At 38.2% G+C, this 21,191-nt stretch overlaps 1 protein-coding gene across 2 annotated transcripts; it reads right to left on the reverse strand.

Annotated features, from left to right (window-relative positions):
* Positions 1 to 6,441: 6,441 nt before the first annotated feature.
* Positions 6,442 to 19,046, reverse strand: LOC122056216 (outer envelope pore protein 24, chloroplastic-like). 2 transcript variants are annotated; one of them, XM_042618050.1, is made up of 3 exons: positions 18,692 to 19,046; positions 18,229 to 18,594; positions 6,442 to 6,717 (listed from the first exon to the last, which is right to left on the reverse strand). In XM_042618050.1, the coding sequence occupies exons 1-3, from the start codon at positions 19,007 to 19,009 to the stop codon at positions 6,628 to 6,630; spliced, it is 774 nt and encodes a 257-aa protein (XP_042473984.1). In that variant the 5' UTR covers positions 19,010 to 19,046; the 3' UTR covers positions 6,442 to 6,627. The 2 variants fall into 2 exon arrangements, with proteins under 2 accessions (XP_042473984.1, XP_042473985.1); XM_042618051.1 differs by having other exon boundaries at positions 6,442 to 6,708; positions 18,692 to 19,045.
* Between the last annotated feature and the right edge of the window lie 2,145 nt (positions 19,047 to 21,191).

Consider the following 21,191-nt stretch of genomic DNA (forward strand, 5'->3'; position numbering starts at 1 on the left):
GCTGGATCGATTGGGAGGCCGTCGCGATAGCGCCGGATCGATCCATGGATCGATCAGCGCTTCCTAATCAGGCGCTCTGGATCGATCCGTGGATCGATCCAAAGCCTCCCCGATCGATTGGGAACATTCGAATCGATCGGGATCCGACCATTGCGTCGGGTTTATAGCCGCAGGCGAACGTTGTCTTCGGTACCGCTTCACCGATTCACTCCAGATCTCTCGCCAGCTCCTCCACATCACTCACAAAGCTCAAATCGCCAGTTCTTGAAGGATCTTGGAAGTTCTCCAAGTCAAGAGGCGGATCAAAGCCAAGAAGAGAAGCTAGGGTTAGGGTTTATACTCATTGTAAGCTTGTAAGCTTGTATTTCTTGTATCCTTTCCCTCTCTTCTTGTATTGAGTCTTGTAGGGCTTCTCCGCCCTTGGTAGTTACCATAAAGGAGAGTTTTATTAGTGGAGGGTGTGTGTGTTGGTGTGGATCCTTGGATTAGTCACCTCTTGTGAGGTGGATACCAAGTAAACCAACCGTGTTAGCGTTGTGTGATTGTTTGTGTATTTTTCGCTGCCATATCTTTGAAGAAACAAGCAACGCCGAGCACCGAGCGAACGCGACGAGCTATTCACCCCCCCTCTAGCTACTTTTGGTCATAACAAGTGGTATCAGAGCAAGGCCGCTCTTCACCGGAATCATCGCCGGAAGGGTCAAGCATAACAAGAAAAGCTAGAGGGTGAAGAAGTTGGAGCAAATTCTTCAAGTTCAAGACTTTATCAAGCTCAACTTCAAGATGCAATTCCAAGATGGACTTGGATTTGACACAAGGGTGGCTCCACCGTACACATCCACAAGCTTCGATTCTTGGAAATCAAGAATCGAAAATTTTCTTACGATGGAGATAGAGCAATGGTTTGCTCTAATGGAAGGCTTCAAGGCTCCAAGAAATTCAAAGGGCAAAGTTCTCAAGAGGAGCAAGTGGAGCCAAGAGCAAGTCCAAAGGTGCGAGGCCAATGACAAAGTGACCAAGCTTTTGGTCAATTTATTGCCAAGCACCATCCTTTGCAAAATTGGAGAATTTGAAGATGCAAAGGAATTATGGAGCAAATTGGCCAAGCTTCATGAAGAGATCCCCTCCACTGTACAAGAGCAAGAAGTATCCAGAGAGGGTGACTCTTTGGAGCAAGACCAAGAGGAGGACTCCGAGGTTGAGAGATGCTCAACCTCCGAAGAAGAAATCCAATAAGCTTCATCCTCAAGGGAATGCAACGAAGGGAACAAGGAGGGAGCATACTCCTTGTTTCATATTCAAGATGATGAAGCCTCCACTTCTAGGATTGAGGGGGAGCAATCCTTGGTGACGCCGGATCAAGAAGAAGGAGAAGCTTCTACATCCGGGTCAAGAGACAAAGAGGAGGAAGAAGATTCTACCTCCACAAGTCAAGAAAAATCAAATGGAGGAGAATCAAGGTCCGATCAAGAGGAAGCTTCTACCTCCGGATCTAAAGGAAAAGATGCCACCCTTACAAGCAAAGGTATAAATATTTCAATTAATAATAAAAATCATATTATATGCTTTGAGTGTAGGGAACATGAGCACTACAAGAGCAAGTGCCCCAAATTGGCCAAGAAAAAAGGCCAAATGGCACAAAAAGGCAAGGAGAAGCCAAAGGAGACCATTCCCGGAACAAAGAAGAGCAAGGAGCACATTGTGTGCTTCTCTTGCAATCAAAAGGGGCATTACCGGAGTCAATGCCCTAAGGGGAAGAAGATGGTCAAGGCTCAAGGAGGGAGCTCAAGTCAAGGGGGAGCTTCTAAGGTAAAAAGGAAGGTAACTTTTATTGAGCCTACCCCTTTACATCATGGTAAAAAGCATGATAGTTCTAATTTCTATCATTTTAATGTAATTTACCATAAGAATAGAAAGCATGAGGGCTTTAAGGAAAAACATGTGACCCTACATGCCAAAACTACCCAACCTAAGGTTAGGAAGGTAGATAGACACTTGGGCGGGAACACTAAGGAAAATAGATACATGCCCAAGATCAAAAAGGCTCATGGACCAAAACCTAAGGATTTAATGATAGAAAATCAAGTCTTGAGGTCAAGACTTGATAAAATGGAAAAGACCCTAAAAAGGATGGAAAATATCCTAAAAGGGCAAAATGAGCAATACCTAGGGCTAGGAGCACAAAGGTCATCCAATGGCCATAGAGGTTTGGGATACAAACCAAAGGCTAAGAAGGATGCTCCCTCTTACCATAGAGTTCCATACAGTTATGGAACAAACCCTAGGTCTAGTGGTCAAGTCAAAAATACTAGGGAGGTCATCCCTAAGAGTGTTTTTGCAATAAAAGTGACTAAGGCTTCTAAGAAGTCTAAGAAAGTCACCAACAAGGTCACAAGGGAGGATATCCCTAGAGTTGACCTAGAAAATGTGACCAAGGCTTTTAAGAAGCCCAATAAAGTCACTAGGAAGGTATCTAGGGAAGTAATCCCTAGTGAATACCTAGAGTATCCAAGGAGCACCAATAGGTGTTGGGTTCCTAGGAGCATCTTCTCTACCCCATAGATGGGTTAGAGAGTGTCAACTCTAAGAAGAAGGGTAGTTAACCCAACTTTGAAGAAATTGACACTCAAGGAGCATTTTCAAGGTTTTGTTAACCTTTGAAAATGAAATGGACTTATTATTTACTCCTTGAAAGAGTAAAATGTGCCTAATGGTGGAAGAATTGATTTTAATCTTAAATGGCACATATTGGGAAATTCATAAGAACTACCAAGTTGGGATTTTGGTATGTTCTTAGGAAATTTAAGGCAATCCGGGCCTTAATTTAAAAGTGCTACTTTTGTGAAAAATGAAATATGCCAACATTTGAGGATATGCTTATTTTCGACTGGCATAAATTAATCAAGGGAATTAGAAATGTCAATTTAGGCTTTGACATTTTCTTGAAGCACTTTAGGGCAATCTAGGTTTAAGTTGTAAGTTTAGCGAAGGTTTTAAGGATACTTAGATAGTTAATCTAGGTATATTTTATTTATGCTAAATCTTGCCATGGTTGTTTGCCCATCATATGCCATGACATCATGTCTATTTTTGCATTCATGTTTTATTATGAAAAATCCAAAAATACCATGTCATGACATTCATACATCATGTAGTTATAGGATATTTTCTTTTGAAAATTATTTCTTTTTGATGTATGCCATAACATTATCATGCATTAAGTTTAATTCCTTGTAATTAAGGACAAAAGGCATTTAACAACACTTATTAACAAGTGACATCCTAGGTGGGTGTCTAATATCTCCAAAATGCCTAGATAGATATGCATGATCCCTAGATTAAGGGCAAAACCAAAATCAACATCTCACAAAGACCTATAAGATGACTTGTATGTGTTTTTAGTACACATTAGATACAAGTGAGATGTTAGGATGATGAATAAAGCTCAAGATGTTGATTTAGTGCATTCTTTTGAGTTTTAGGTTCATCAAAACACATAGTTATGTGTTTTCCCATCATTGGGAAAGCTAATGTACAAGTCATGTGCATTATGCCCAAGGAACATGATGGGATATTAGTTTTGAAAATGGTTTTAAAATGCTTTTGGAAAATCATGGCGAAGGCTATCTTTTGATAGTAATCACCATTGAATAGTTAGACACAAACTTGAAGAAATCGCTAAAGTTTTAGCAAGTTTTCAAGCTTGTGTCAATCTTTGAAAATATGATGTATTTTCATAGAAAACTATTTTTCCATGATTAAGTATGCCCTAAATAATGTCTACACGAAATTTTATGATTTTTGGATTTTTGTAGAATTTTCTAGGGGTTTCTGAAGTTGACTGAAATGGAATTTCAGCAACTATCAGAGCTTCGATCGATCCATGGATCGATTGGAGTGCCTGAATCGATCCGTGGATCGATTCAGAAGGCAAGTCTCCTGCGAGCAGAAGCTCGCTGGATCGATCAGCCGATCGATCCAGGTAGTCTGAATCGATCAGTGGATCGATTCAGAAAGGTTCAATCGATTGGAACCCAACTCCAATCGATCCAAGTTGCTGATTTTGGCTGGGAAGGCCTGATTTCAGCATCTTTGAACCTCCTTGAGTCTAGGTAACCATTCCAAACCCCTAAAATACATTTGTATACACACAAAGGGTGTTTTCATGTGAAAACAAGGATGGATTGGTTTAAGGAAGGCTTCATTGAAGTTTAGGTTGAGGTTTGCTTCAAATTTTGAGTATTTGAACCTCAAAACTTCTAAATTTGGGTTTCCTAAAGGTTTAGGGATTCCAAGTCATTGTTGGTGCAATGACAGAAGTTACCACCATGTCTTTAGGGGGAGGGACTCTTTAAAGACATGAAAATTTTATTTTTCATGAACCTTGGAAGGTGGTTAACCTTCTTTAAAGAAAATGCTCATGTATGAGCTTTTGAACTGAAATGGGAAGTGGATATCCTCATTATTTCAAGTGGGAACTCAAGTGGTTAGAAAATACTCAAGGTTGGGTATTTGTCTACATTGAGGGAGAAGTTAAGGATAAATGAAAGGTATGGGACCTTCATTATCGTGTTGATCACAACGAGCGATGTTGTGAACAACGAGGAGCAACTCTTCAGGGGGAGAGTCGTCAACAAATGGATTTGTTGATGTGTACCCAAAATTGGGGCAAGGGTTGATGTGTGCCCAAAGATGGGTTGATGTGTGCCAATAAGGGGAGAATGAAAGGACCTGTGAATGGGTATAAGTTAGGCTTTCATTACCTAAAGGGAGTGTGCCCTCTTAGGGGGAGAATGAAGAGCTTAATTTATGTGTTCATCACCTAGTGGCATGAAGATTGAGGCTATAGGATTAGCTTAACTTACATGTGGTATTGTAAGTGTTATTGTGGTATTGTCAAACATCAAAAGGGGAGATTGTTGGTGCAGAATCCTCGGGTCAAGGTTGACTGGTTGACCAAGTGAGTCTTGGTTTGAGTTTAGATGTTTGACATAAGAAATTGATTGAAGAAGAGTCAAGTAGGTCAAGGTTGACCGGATACTTGGACGAGGAACTGGGATGTTAGGTAGAATGGAAGTCCCGGTGAGTGAAGCCAGGCAAGAAAAGTCCTAGTGGTGAAGCTGGGTGAAAGTCTGAGTGAAGCCGGTGAAAGCCCTAGTGAGTGAAGCTGGCGGATGGAAAACCCTAGTGAGTGAAGCTGGGTGAAAGTCCCGTAAGTGAAGCCGGGCAGGGAAAATCCAGATGGATCAAGGATGATCGGACATCGGTGTTGGGAAGTCCAAGTAGGTCAAAGGATTGTTGGATACTTGCACGAGGAAATCTGAGAGTCGAAGGTTGACCGGACATCGATGGAAGTCCAGTGGGTGAAGGTTGACCGGACACTTGGTGGGAAGTCCTAGCAGGTCAAAGGAGTGACCGGATGCTGGGCATGATGTACCGGTCAAGGTTGACCGGATGTTGGTTTGAGAGGCTTGGGACTTGGTTTTGGGCAAAAACCAGTATTGGATCGATCGATGGATCGATCCGGAGATGGATCGATCGGTGGATCGATCCGGGCCTTCTGGATCGAGCCTCGGATCGATCCGTGGATCGATTCAGATGTCCCAATCGATCGGTGGATCGATTGGGATCTTTGCGCGATAAGCGCTGGATCGATCCATGGATCAATCCAGGCGTTTTTCCCATAGCACAGAGGCGCTCTGGATCGATCCGTGGATCGATCCAAAGCCTCCCCGATCGATTGGGAACATTCGAATCGATCGGGATCCGACCGTTGCGTCGGGTTTATAGCCGCAGGCGAACGTTGTCTTCGGTACCGCTTCACCGATTCACTCCAGATCTCTCGCCAGCTCCTCCACAGCATTCACAAAGCTCAGATCGCCAGTTCTTGAAGGATCTTGGAAGTTCTCCAAGTCAAGAGGCGGATCAAAGCCAAGAAGAGAAGCTAGGGTTAGAGTTTATACTCATTGTAAGCTTGTAAGCTTGTATTTCTTGTATCCTTTCCCTCTCTTCTTGTATTGAGTCTTGTAGAGCTTCTCCGCCCTTGGTAGTTACCATAAATGAGAGTTTTATTAGTGGAGGGTGCGTGTGTTGATGTGGATCCTTGGATTAGTCACCTCTTGTGAGGTGGATACCAAGTAAACCAACCGTGTTAGCGTTGTGTGATTATTTGCGTATTTTCCGCTGACATATCTTTGAAGAAACAAGCAACGCCGAGCACCGAGCGAACGCGACGAGCTATTCACCCCCCCTCTAGTTACTGTTGGTCCTAACAATTCAAAGTAATTAAAAATCTAATATTGAATATACCCCTAATAATATTTTTAATATTTATTTTTAAAAAATATTAAGACCTTAATTTTTTCTAAGGTCTTCAGAATGATTGAGACATCTCTGGTTATTTCTTATTGCCGTCTTCATTAAATCGGAACAACACCAATCTTAACAGATGAAGTGCTATGATGAGAATTCATTGATGGCTTTTTCGGAAGCTTAAAATTCATACAAGAAAGGGAAAAAAAAGACCCTGTGAGTAAGATATGAAAGTGCAAGTTACATTAAGACGTCCATTTTGAGACGAGTTGTATGGCTGATGAAATTTGATTGGAAAAAATTATTCATGCACGCTCATATTTCATAATGCCAGGTACTCTCCATCATCAGTTTGGGAGTCATCTGCTTGTCTGCCAAATTCATCGATGCTAATATCTGCAGACGCTAACAATGAAGAAAGAACTCAGATGTGAAAAATACATTGCAATTTGTATTCACGCTATTAATTAAGTCAGAAGAATTAGTGCTTGGAGGTACAAGTCTGCACTAGAAGAACTTGGATTCCTTTCAAGCTGATTGGATTGAGATGATTCAATTCACTCACCAGAATAATCCTCAAGTATAGTAGCTGATAGTACTGCATAATGGATTAAAGAGATGTATGCAAATGCAAACATAGGACTTTCTGCAATCATAAGATCTTAAAGATTCAATACATGATAAAGAAATCATGTGTGAGAGAGTCACAATGATTCAGGGCATGATGATGACCACTGTTTTGATCAAGAAGGCACATATTCACCTCCTCTATGTTGGCCTACGGACGGGTTGGCGAGGACACTACGAATCGCCTTTTGCCATAAGAAGGCACATATTCACACATGACTGTCCCCATTAGCTGACTTTGAAGCAGCAAGGGTAATGAATGTAATAGTGGAGAATGACAACTTGCTTTATTTGTTTTTCTTTACTGCTAAAGAGAGTTTAAAGCCATGAGTACTGATCTTAAGACAAGAATGACGTGTGCTAGATCATAGGTTTATAGTAACTTTCTTTCCATATCATTTGAATCCACTTTCTAAAGGCAACCATGGTAGATGAGGCATATGGCAAGAATCAGAACAAACATCATGGTTTTGTGCAATGTCAATGTAAATGGAGGCGAAACAAAATTGTTATAACCAATCATTGTCAATACCAGCAAAAAATGAAGCCTCTATTCAATGTAACCTGACGAGAAAACTAAGATTGTTAAAATATTTGATTGGTTATCATCACAAGTTTAAGCAATTAAGAAAAAAATTGATAAATGGGTTTAAAATTCAATCTCCCACATCGTGACACCAAACTAAATCTGAACATATTGTCAAGAACCAAATTACGAGGACAAAGCATACACCAATGGCTGTTCATGAACAGGTCCATGAGAGGCAATTAAATAAGCATAGATGAATTGAAATGATAGGGGAAGAACCAAGATTCAATGTCACGATGTTTTGTACTAAATCAACTGATATATCTGTAAGAACCAAAAATGGGTGGATGCCTGGATTCAAAGAACACTAAGTTGAGTATGGTAACCCAGATTTGCAGATCATTAAATGTGATTTCAAAGTCAGCAGTCTCAGGTGTTTCACTGGTTGGCTATCTAGACGCCCCAGTTCCATGTCATATGTGAAAAGAAGCACAACTAGGCTGACACAAATATAAAATGGACAAATCATTGTGACAAAGTGGAAACATCGATATAACTAATTCATGAGCTGGGTTGGCTAGCCAGATATTTCAGCACGATGTTAAACATGACACGAAATATTGCAAGTGTGACAAAATCTAACGTGGAAAGGACATTCTTCCAGAAAGGAGACATGAATATGACTGGTTTACAAAGTGTGTGACACAACATGACAGGATTAATCCAGATATTGAAATGAAATGTCAAAATGGAAGAGCTATATGAAACACAATATAGAATCATAATCACCAAAACAGATAAAGATGTAAGGATTATGATCCCCAAGTTATTCCACAATGTATTTCACATAGAAAATATCAACACAATTATAGAAGAACACCATTATGCAACATAACCAAAATATAAACAACCTAGACATATTTGATGAACTAGAGTCCAACAATGATAAGCTAAGATAGATACTGCCACTAGCCTAAGTTAACTGTCGGTCAAGGACTATAATTCATCCAAACACCAACATGCAAATTTGTGGGTTGTTTCATTTCTGATGCAAAGGCCCTATGATAAATTTGCCTTTGGTAGATTATGTAATTTAATTGTGTTAGCAACTAAAGTGCAATGCCATTCTAAGTTTCCACCCCATTCTAAGATTCCAAGCCAGAAATACACTTAATAGTGTTAGCAATTAAAGTGCAATGCCATTCTAAGTTTCCACCCCATTCTAAGATTCCAAGCCAGAAATACACCTAATCGTTAACAATCTTAAACTTTATTCAATAACAAATTTAAAGTATTTTAACAAAAATTAATAAATTAATTAATTAATCTTATTTAATAATTATAAAAATACAACTATCAATCAAAGTGCAATTATTTATACAATAGTTGGATTTTTAAATAACAGTTAACTGATACAACATATAATATATACAATGTTAAATTTATTTCAGCTGCTGAAAGATCATACATAACTTTGTTAGCACTTAATGAAGCATGATATTTATAATCCTAAGATATTTTTTTAGTTTTTTTCTTATTTCATATATTTGATATTGTTTTATAAATTATTTTAACCAATACCAATCCTACCGATCCTACGATATGATCGACAGTTAGATTTTTCAGATGATCCATATACTGGTGCTGATTCTTCAGCCTGTGTCAAAGTACAAAAACAGAGGACAAATGGGATAGAAAATCACAAACTATAAACACTGTACACAAAACTATAGCTATAATCAACTCATGAATATTCTAAATGCAGAACCAAAAACAAGAACTCACAACCAGTAATGTAACTATCACTTATCAGAAACCTCAACTAACATAGATCATGTATAACAGTCTAGGACCTCAACTGAGCAAATCTTTTACCATTCTTAGTTTCAAGAATATAGGTTGTCAGTAAAAACACAAGCTTGCTAGAGAGGCATATAAGCATATAGGTTGTCAGTAAAAACACAAGTTTGCTAGAGAAGCATACAAGCATATATTGCTGATCATGTGAAGATTGCTAATATAAACTCCATGGTGGCAAAAGGCGACTACACTCGCCTCCAGCGCCCCTGCCAACCCGTCCCAGAGCCAATACGGAGGAAGTAAATCACGGGTGGCTACTAGTCTTTGGAATAGTGACTAGCGCATGAGGGAGACATTTACCTCAGCTATGCCAAAATTCGAACCCAGACCTCATGGTGACAGCACCTCATGCACTAGCCACTAGACCGTCCCGAGGGGACAAACGCTAATATAACTCTAGCAATAACAAGAGGAGGATTACGCTCAAGACCAGAAAATGAGTAAAACACACAAGCTATTCGCCACAAATGAAGTATATTACCCAGTGATTTTTAAAAAAGAGCAATATAGTCTCTTAACTCCGCCCATGATGACCCGTCATGGTGTTAGTAATTAGCCCTAAGAGCCAATCATGAGATGATTAGACCTTTTGGGTTACTCATTGAGTTAGACTCAAATGAATCCACTTATTGGATTGAGTCCAATCCGAATTAGACACATTGGATTAATGAGTTAGATTCAATGAGTTAGACTTATTGGGTTATTGGATTAATGGTTAATCCAATATAATAATCCAACCCATTAAGAGGAATACAAAGAGACAAAAGACCCTTGGTATTCATGGGATGAATATATATAATTTTTTTTTTTGAATGAATTTTTTATTAAGATGAAGATTAGATGTTCATAAGTTGATAAGAGATGAGAAAGGGTGACTCTTGATCTTCTCTCTTCTTCCTCCTTCTTCCTCCTTGTGCGAATTTGCTCTTGGTCGAACCTCCATGAATGACTAGCACTATGAAGGTGGTTCTTCTCCTAAAGTTTCGTTCGTATGACGAACGAAGGATATGTTCGTGTGGATACCGTAGAGCCGCGGACGCTTGATCGCGCTGAGATCTGCATCCAAAGAAAAGTTGATGTCGGGATTGCGAAAGGCATGCAACAAAGGTATACCTCGCATGTAAAACTTAGTATATAATTGTTTTTCTCCTTCGCATGGATCTTCTGGAGAGGATCTAGTTAATTTTCCGCTGCGTTTAAGCATGTTTAGCGCTCTAAATCCTTACAGTGGTATCAGAGCCACTTGCGAAGGCATATACTAAATTGTTAGAATTTTATATGTGATATAGAACTTGCATGAGATGTCTACTATGATCTACATGATTATGGGTCTCGGCCAAATAAGGTTTTGGCCAAAGAGAGTTTCGACTAAACTAGGTTTCGGCCAAAGATGTTGTCAACAACAAGGTCTCGGCCGAACAAGGTTTCGGCCAAACTACTATGTTTCAACCAAAACTGTTGTGAACATCAAGATTTTGGCCAAAGGTTATGTAGGTAGTAAGGTTTCGGGTATGGCAGCAACTTATACAATGAGTATGCAAAATAATTTTGCTTCGGGGGCGCTGTCCCCTGAAACCCCTGCAAGGGGCGTTGCCCCCTTGACCCCCGCTCGCTAACCGGCTAGCAGGACCGCCGTGGCATTGCGGCTCATAATTAGTTGTTGCAATCATATTAAATTTTATATCATAAAATATTGTGAATGTTATATGCTATGGTGCATGGTTATAACCTTTAACCCCAATGTGATTGGATGTGTGTGTATGTTGTAATTTATAATACGACCTATGTGTCGTGCCTCTTCTTTTTTATTCTTGTTGTAAATTTAGACTGCTCTCGAATGTAACTCGAGGTTTCTTTAGATTTTGTAATGTACAAATTAGAGAGAAATTAATCTACTGGACAACAGTGAAAAAGGGAGAAGGACAGCAACACACGACGACCAAGGAAGTACTTGGAGAAGATGCTTGAACCTAGGTTGACCTTTCGATCTTCTCATTGGCTTGAGAAGATCGTAGTGATGGGGCCATAACCATCTCACATTTAAATTAGCATATATGTTGATGTATGCCATGATATGCCATGAATGTATGTGATACATGTGTAGCTATCGTAATTAGGTCCTTTTTCATATGTCTACCAAAGTTTGGTACTCACTACTACCTCGATCATTTGTAGTCAAGTTTGCCAAAGCAAAGTGACTCATTTTATCTTGGTAGAGTGTGAAAGGACAATTGTGATGTCCGACTATTGGATTTTGGGTGTGACTTAACTAAGTTGAGAACTTAGAGGCATATCCCATATGATGAAATTCAAATTATACTAGTTTTGGGCGATTAACCAAAGTTAACTCAAGATGAGTTATAATATAGATTTCATAAGATGGGCAAACGACCAAATAGTCTTGTTCACCTAAAGATACAAGAGTTACATAGAATGTAATTGGTAAACGTTGTCTACCTAAGTTGTACTAAGTCTTGGGCGATTAACCAAAACTAACTCAAGATAAGGTATACTATGGATCTTGTCCAATTGATACACGTTGCCTACAAAATGTATACAAGTCTTGGGTGATTAGCCAAAGCTAACTCAAGATGAGATATAATGTGGATCTTGTCTCACTTGAATGTCTTTGCTTGTGGGTTTAGAGCTAGTAGTCACTTGCTCCTACCAAGCTTTGGAATTCAGTGGGAGAATTATTTAATTAAAGACCTAATTAAATGATCTTAATATGATACCTATTTCTGCATTGTATTGTTGTAGATCACCATGTCGTCTAGTATGTAGAAGACACTATCTCTGCGATCTGTCCTTGATAAGGACAAGCTCAATGGAGCTAATTTCATAGACTGGTATAGAAACATGAGAATAGTTCTCAAGAAAGAAAGAAAAACTGTACATCCTAGAGCAGCCTGTTCTTGAAGTACCCCGTGCTACTGCCATTAGAGCTGATAGGGATGCTTACAAGAAGCATCAAGATGATGCATTAGATGTATCATGTCTTCTGCTTGCCACTATGAACTCTGAGCTTCAGAAGCAACATGAGAACATGGATGCTTATGATATGGTTGAACATCTTAGACAACTATATCAAGGACAAACAAGGCATGAGAGATTTGAGATCTCTAAAGCATTGTTTCAATGCAAAATGTAAGAAGGAAGTCCTGTAGGGTCATATATACTCACAATGATTGGGTATGTAGAAAACCTACAGTGATTGAGATTTTCATTAGACCAAGAATTGGCCACTGATCTTATCTTGCAGTCATTGCCTGATAGCTATAATCAATTTGTCATGAACTACAACATGAATGAAATTGACAAACCGCTGCCTGAGATGTTGAGCATGTTGAGAACTGCTGAACTCAACCTTAAGAAGGCAAAACCTAGTACCATTTTGATGGTGTCTAAGGGCAAAGGCAATTGGAAGCCTAAAGATAAGGGTAAAACCTAAGCCAAAGGAAAGGACAAGACTCATGCACTGAAACCCAAAGGTGGATATGCTAAGGAAAGAACCTGCTTCCACTGCGGTGGGACCGGACACTGGAAGAGGAACTGCAAGGTGCGCCTAGAGGAACTAAAAAAGAAAAGAAGTGAGACTTCTGCCTTAGGTATATATGTTATAGAAGTCAATCTGTCTATTTCTTCTTCACGGGTATTAGATACCTAGTGTGCATCTCACATTTGTACTAATGTGAAGGGGTTGAGAAATAGTAGATCATTGACAAAGGGCAAAGTGGACCTACGAGTAGACAATGACATAAGAGTTGCTATTATAGCTGTAGGAGCATATTCCTTATCTTTGTCCACTTGGCATGTTTTAGAACTTGAAGAGTGCTGTTATGTGCCTATCTTAACCAAGAACATTATCTCTGTTTCTTGTTTAGATAAGAAGGGGCTTTCATTTGTAATAAAGGACAAATGTTGTTCTATTTATTTCAATGAAATGATCTACTGTAGTGCACATCCTGTGAATGTACTCTATGTTCTAGACAAGAAGACTAGCATGGGTATATATTAGAGAATATGTGCTGAATTGACCCGCCATGAGATGTTTCATGGATCGTTATATGAGTGTCATAAACATTCTCATATGACTATTGGTATGAATAGTCCTTACACCTGAAGTCACTACAGTTCCCTACATAAGGAGTTGTGTACTTTAGTATCGTCAAACGTCACCTGTAACAGGGTGGATTATAAAGTCGATCACTGGGAATACAATAAATTATGCGAAGGGAAGTGAGTGATGTAGATGAGATCTATCCCTTCCATATGATATATGATGGAAGCGATATCTGTGGGCCCCTTGATTAGTAGGACACAAGAATGTATGACCATACTCAGATGAGTCAATATGAGATATTGAGCTTATTTGTTTAGTGTGCCTACTTAGAGATTAAGAAATACAAAGATTGATAAGAGGATGCCACGGTCTATGCCTCATTCATCAATCTAGATATCAAGGATAGAAGGATTGAGTCTTACAAGATAATAGCCACAAAAAGGTTAGGTCGGATCTTGATTTTCTCATCACTTGGGTAGTAATGATGCATTGCTAGATGCCACTCATTGCTTATGTATCGCAAATGTGATTTGGATACATTGCCAACGTTACGAGAGCCTATTGGGTCACACACAAAGAACATATTAGTTTGGAGATGGGTATTTTAGTTTGACTAAAATACTAAGGATATTAAGAATAATGAGTAAATCCAAAGTGTTGGTGTCATCTTAGTGGTGATTGACATTAGTGCTAGTGGAAGATTGTTAATAATTAGCCCTAAGAGCCAATCATGAGATGATTAAGCCTTTTGGGTTACTCATTGAGTTAGACTCAAATGAGCTTACTCATTGGATTGGGTCCAATCCGAATTAGACACATTGGATTAATGGGTTAGACACAATGGGTTAGGCTTATTAGGTTATTGGATTCATGGTTAATCCAATATAATAATCCAACCTATTAAGAGGAATACAAAGAGACAAAAGACCCTTGGTATTCATGGGATGAATATATATAGTTTTTTTTTTGAATGAATTTTTGATTAAGATGAAAATTAGATGTTCACAAGTTGATAAGAGATGAGAAAGAGTGACTCTTGATCTTCTCTCTTCTTCCTCCTTGGGCGAATTTGCTCTTGGCCGAACCTCCATGAATGACTAGCACCATAAAGGTGGTTCTTCTCCAAAGGCTTCGTTCGTGTGACGAATGAAGGATGTGTTCGTGTGAATACCGTAGAAGCGCGGACGCTTGATCGCGCTGAGATCTGCATCTAAAGAAAAGTTGCTATCGGGCTTACGAAGGACACTCAACAAAGGTATACCTCTCATGTAAAACTTAGTATATGATTGTTTTTCTCCTTCGTATGGATCTTCTGGAGAGGATCTAGTTAATTTTCCGCTGCACTTAAGCGTGTTTAGCGCTCTAGATCCCTACAGATGGCGGGTCCCAAGCCCGGATAAAAGAGGAGGGTTGCGTTAGGTTGTCGGCTAACGTTAAAACTATGACAAATATTCAATGAATAGATTCATTAAACTATTGTGCTAATGCTAGATTGTTCTCTGAAAGGAATGCATTACAGGATCCGATTACAACGTCTCGATAAGGACCGCTACATCTCCAGAACTCGGGTGTAATACTAAATATGCAAGAGTTCGTATTGCAGGATTCGACTGTAACGTATCGACAAGGACCGCTACATCTCTATGAGAACTTGGGTGTAGTGTTAAATAAGCAAAAGTTCTCACACTATATGTTAGATAAGAATAAATATGATAGAAAAAACTAATAATCTAATATTTGGAACATGCAACATAGGAGCGCTCACTAGTAAATCAATGGAGGTAGTAGATACGATAACTAGGAGAATAATTAGTATTTTGTGTGTACAAAGACAAAATGCGTAGGCGAGCATGCAAATATGATAGATAACTCAAATTTTAAGTTATGGTACAGTGGAAAGAGTAAAGCAAGAAATGTAGTGGGTATTGTTGTAGATAGTTCGTTAAGGATGAAGTTGTATGAGTAGTTAAAAAATGGGATAGAATTATAACACTTAAGATAATAGTGACGAAAGAAATTATGAACATAATTAACATATATGCACCATAAATAGGATTAGATAAAGCAACCAAATCAAGGTTTTGGGACGACTTAGATGAAATATTACAAAACATTCCGCCAAATAAAATGATTTTAATAGCAAATGATTTAAATGGATATGTCGGAGTGAAAAATGAGGAATATGAGAGGGTAGATGAGGGTTATGGGTTTGGAACGAGAAATGAGAAAGAGAAAACTATATTAGATTTACAATAGCATATGACCTTATATTAGTTAATATATTTTTTAAGAAAAGAGAAGAACATCTAATCACGTTAAAAAATGGGAATAATAAATCACAAATTTACTTTTTTATGATTAGGAAGAAAAATAAAAAAATTTGTAAAAATTGTAAGGTCATCCTTAACTACCCAACATAGGTTAGTAGTATTGGATATATGTCTTAAACATAGTATCAATAAAACTAAAATATATATGACCCCTAGAATTAAGTGGTGGAAGTTAAGGATGGGAAGCAAAATATATTTAAGGAGGAGGTAGGAGTACAAGCATTAGGTGAAATATACGGTGACTCTAATACGACATGGGATAAGATGGTATCAAAGTTGAAAATAGTAGTTAAGAGTATACTCGGTGAGTCAAAGAGACATGCATCACTAAGTAAAGAATCTTGGTGGTGGAATAAGAAAGCACAAGAGAGAGTGAAGAAAAACACATAACTTATGAGAAATTATATATTTGTAAGAATAAAGAAAACTTTAAAAAATATACAATAGTCAAGAAAGAAGATAAGAAAGTAGTAAACGAAGTAAAGAATGAAATTTTTGAATGATTATATTAAAAATTGGATACAAAAGAAAAGGAAAGAGACATTTATAAAATAACTAAAGTAAGAGAAAGAAAGACAAAAGATCTTCTCTAAATAAAATATATTAAAGATGAATGTAATAGATACTAGTAAACGATGGAGAAATAAAAAAACGGTGGAAGAGGTATTTTCATCAACTTTTTAATGAAGGTTTAGATGACAAACTTAACTTAGGTAACTTAAGTAGGTTAAATGAGCATTGAAATTTAAATTTTTATAATAAAATTCAAACTTCAGAAGTAGAACAAACTTTAAATGAGAAGCATAATGGAAAAGTCATTGGACCATATGATATTCCGATAGAGATATGGAAGTGCCTAGGAAAATAAGGTATTGAATGATTTACAAAATTATTTAACATGATATTGAAAAATGCCCGATCAATAGAGGATAAGTACTTTAGTTCCCTTATATAAGAACAAAAGAGACATACAAAATTGTGCAAACTATAGGGGTATTAAACTGAGTCATATCATAAAACTTTGGAAAAAAATAATAGAAAAAAGATTAAGGAATGAGATTATGGTAATCAAAAATCAATTTGGGTTCATGCCGAGAAGTTCGATAATAGAAGTTATACATCTATTTGGATAATTAATTAAAAAATATCGGGAGCAAAAACAAAATCTACATATGATATTCATTGACCTAGAAAAAGATTATGATAGAGTTCCAAAAGAAATTATATGGAGAATTCTAGAGAAGAGAGGTGTTAGCGTAACATATATTGAACTAATTAAAGATATATACGAGGATGTAATAACCAGAGTAAAGACTTCAGACGGAGTAACTGAAATATTTCCAATAAAGATAGAGTTACATCAAGGATTAACTCTAAGTCCCTATCTTTTTACACTAATTATGAACGAACTCACTGTACACATTCAAGACACAATACCATGGTGCATGTTATTTGCAAGTAATATTATTTTGGTAGATGAAACAAGTGAAGGAATAAATACTAAATTAGAATCTTGGCAAGAACACTAGAAGAGAAAGATTTTAAGTTTAGTAGAATAAACAAAGAATATATAGAATTTAAGTTTAGCAATATTAGACGTAATGAGATAATTGTTAAGATAGGAGATGACGAATTGCCCTGAACCGAGAGCTTTAAATATTTAACATCATTTTTGCAAAACGATAGAGGGATTGAGAGAGATATCTTACATAGAATACAAGTAGGACAGTTGAAATGGAAGAGAGCGTCGGGTGTTTTATGTGACCCTAAAGTACCTCTAAAATTTAAAGGAAAGTTCTATAAAACTGCAGTTAGACTTGCTATGTTATATAAAGTTGAATGTTGGGCTATAATTTGAGCAGAAGATGAGAGTTGCAGAAATGAGGATATTAAGGTGACTGTGTGGACATATGAGGATGGACAAAATAAGAAATGCGTGCATCAGAGAGACACGTTTAAGATTGTACGGGCATATACTTAGACGACAAATAAATGCTTCAGTTAGGCGATGTGAAACTATAACAAACATACATCAAATGAGGAAAAGGAAAATAAAAAAAGGCTTGGTTAGCAACAAGAAAATAAGATAAAATTTATTTAAGTATAGATGATCATATAGTAGGAGATAGAGTTCAATGGCGTAAAAAGATTTATATAGCTGACCCCATCTAGTGGAATAGAGCTGGGTTGTTACTGTTGTAGCAATATGGTCTCTACTGTTTACTGTGATAATTTTAGAAAGGTAAAGTAACATAATGCTGATTCCTTAAATGCATCTCGCAGCACTGGTCACTGGAGTAAGTTTTGACTAATTTCTGAAATCCCATCAAAGTGATCATAATGGGGATCAAATATCATCAACAATATTGAACCCAAAAAAAATTGACAGTAATATTCACATATGTTAAGAAATTACGAATAAATATTAACAAAGACAAATTATTAACAATAGCATAACATTTAAAACACAAAATTGAATTAATGCAAGTGTGTTCTCCAAGAATTACCTTGAAGCAGCCTTTCTCCTGGGAATCCCTGTTCCACTCCAATCCGAGATTCTTAGTTGTTGTATGGTAAGTCGCTTTCAAGGAATCACCACCCTCGAACTTCTTTATCATGGCAAAATCCCAGGCGTTCTTCGACACATCATAGCAAGGCTCCAGCACCGTCCTCTTAAGTTCCCCGTGCGCATACCAGTACTTTACCTTGCAGTTTCCCGAACCGAACGCATAATTCACCGAAACCTTGTTAGCCGGATCGAACACCAAGGACCCGTCAATCGTTGTTCGGTTCGCCGCTCTTGCGTGCGTGTAGGTTAAATTAACAGTTTTTTCCACCACCTTGAACGAGTTCATGAACTGAAACCTCACATCCTGGACAGGAAAAATAACGAAAAAACAGTTGTTGGACAGATTGAAGATGAGGTCTTTTTAATTCGGAGTAAAGGACGAAGGGGTGGGTTTAATTTGCCTTGTCTTTGACGGTGTAGTCGAGGATAAAGGCGCCGGGTTTTTCGAAGGAGAGAACGAGGCCATCGAGGGATGAACCGTTGGCGAAGGTGGCTTCGGTCGCTGAGGCCTTTAGACGGCCGTCGCCGGCGTGGAAGGAGATGGTGGTGGCGGCGGCGGCGGCGGCGGCGCTGTTGTTGACCTCGTACTTACCCTTCACTGTGGTCTTCATCTTCGCCCTCTCGTCCTTCTGCCCCTTATCTGGACGGGAAGAAGCAGCGATCGAGATGGAGTTGGAGGAAGAGGGAGACGGCGGCGGACGCAAAGAATCAGCCATCATATCGTTGGACTCGGACAGTCGGACCGCGCATTGTAAACATTATTATACTTTCCGTACATTCAATTTACTACTCTTTTAACATTTTTGCATATAATTTTTCATCTCTCTTATACTGATGCAATCTCTTCTTTTTTTCTTCTTATCTTTCGGATATATACATACATATTGAGGTTGACATTTTTTTAATAAGATCTCGTTAGTATGATATTTTTTCATAACAAACTCAATATATACTTAATATTTTTTTATATCAAACTCAATATGAGCCTGATATTTTTTTATATCAGACAATGTAGATTTGATATTTTTTTCATATCAGACTTAACGTGGATTTCATATATTTCCATATCACACCTAACGTCAACTTGATATTTTTTCATATTAGGTCCAATGTGGACATGATATTTTTCCATATCAGATCCAATGTGGACCTAATATTTTTCATATCAGACCCAATGTGGACGTGATATTTTTCATATCAAACCCACGAAGTTAGTGTTGGATCGTGAAGTTTCGCTAGAGGGGGGGTGAATAGAGATTATAAAAATTTCGACAAGAGTGAGCGCAGCGGAAAAGAAAATCAATGCTAACACAGAACTAATTTTACTTGGTTCGGAGCCTGTGTCGACTCCTACTCCAAAGCCCGCACACGAGGGTGCTTTCGATGAGCAATTCACTAGCAATTCGATAACTATTACAAACTAATATAGGAATGCTAATGAAAAACAAAGTAAAGCTATACCGAAAGAAGAAGAAATTAAAAGAACAGTGTTGTCGGAACTTCGCAGCGTTGCAGGAGCGTAGGAAAGTAGATTCTGAGTTGTTGTTGAAGCTCTGCCTCTGCCCCTTCTTTTATATGAAGCTCGGGGCGCCTCGGATCCCTTCCGGACGCCTTGGTGAGACGTGGCAGGTCCAACCAATGAGCTCCATGTGGCGACGCTGCGTTTGGATAAATTTTGCCTCCCGGGCACCCGGACCACCTTTTTCCAGGGAACAACTTTCCTGCAACACAAGGTTAGTCCGAGGCAAATAGATAATGTATATCCTGCAAAATAGAGTGTTAGCACAGTTCACAAGTTTAACATAAAAGTTATGACTTAGATTCCGTCTTTCCGAGACCGGAATCTAGTCATGATCTCGACTTAGATATCCGAAATGGATCTAAGCCGGATCGACGCCTAATGTTCCCTTCCCGGGAACGTGTCCTCACAGTCACTCCCTTACCTCTACTCACCTGTCAAACGTCCGGTCAGCCCTTCGACCCGTCTGGACTTCTCGCCAGCTATCCGGTCAGCCCGTCGACCTAGCTGGACTTCTCGCCAAGCGTCCGGTCAGCCCGTCGACCCGCTTGGACTTCTCGCCAGCTATCCGGTCAGCCCGTCGACCTAGTTGGACTTCTCGCCAAGCGTCCGATCAGCCCGTCGACCCACTTGGACTTCGTGCCAGACATCCGGTCAGCCCGTCGACCTATCTGGACTTATCCTGCACACTCGGTCAGAGTGTTAGATCATGACAAACATAACTTAACCTAATTTATCATTCATCAAAACCTGAGTTAGACCGTTAGTGCTAACCGCACCAACAATCTCCCCCTTTTTGATGGAATGGCAACCTGGTTAAGTTAGTAAAAAATATATGCGAGTAAAAAGAGTTTAAACATTTTGTTCTAGCATAAGGTTTAAGTTGGTTTTTTAACTTTGACATTTTATTTTTCTAACTTAACCACCTATCCCTCCCCCTTTGGCATTCATCAAACAAGGATATACTTTAAACATTTAAAAATACAGAATACATAAAAAATGTAAGGAATGATGTCTAGTTATCTTGGGAGAGTTTAAATTTTTTGAAGACTTGTTTAAAATATTAGCTTTAGCTTTTAGAAAATAGCTAAGTTTTGAAAGAGTAGCTAATTTTTAAAGATCATTTTTGCAAAATTAATTAAATTTTCAAAAATGACTTTGCAAACTCAAAGAGAATTCTCTAATCAGAAATTTGAAAAGCTAATTTTCCAGTATAAGTGTATAAGTTTCAAATTTTAAGATCAAGTTTTAAATTTTCAAAATATGTTTCAATTTTGAGGTATCTTTCAAACATAAGTTTCAAAATCAAAATTTTAAGGCTAAGTTTTCAAAATTAGATTTATCAAGAAAATTTCCAAACATAAGTTTTAATTTTGAAACAC

This window comes from Zingiber officinale, chromosome 3B (assembly GCF_018446385.1).
Source record: "Zingiber officinale cultivar Zhangliang chromosome 3B, Zo_v1.1, whole genome shotgun sequence".
In the NCBI taxonomy this organism is placed as follows: domain Eukaryota; kingdom Viridiplantae; phylum Streptophyta; class Magnoliopsida; order Zingiberales; family Zingiberaceae; genus Zingiber; species Zingiber officinale.

Excerpts from the sequence above, each read along its gene's own strand:
- LOC122056216 (XM_042618050.1), bottom strand. The coding sequence starts at position 19,009 with ATGATGGCTGATTCTTTGCGTCCGCCGCCGTCTCCCTCTTCCTCCAAC. Across the intron at positions 18,595-18,691 it reads ACTACACCGTCAAAGACAAG|GATGTGAGGTTTCAGTTCAT; the intron begins GCAAATTAAACC and ends TTTCCTGTCCAG. Across the intron at positions 6,718-18,228 it reads AGGAGAAAGGCTGCTTCAAG|CGTCTGCAGATATTAGCATC; the intron begins GTAATTCTTGGA and ends CTTCATTGTTAG.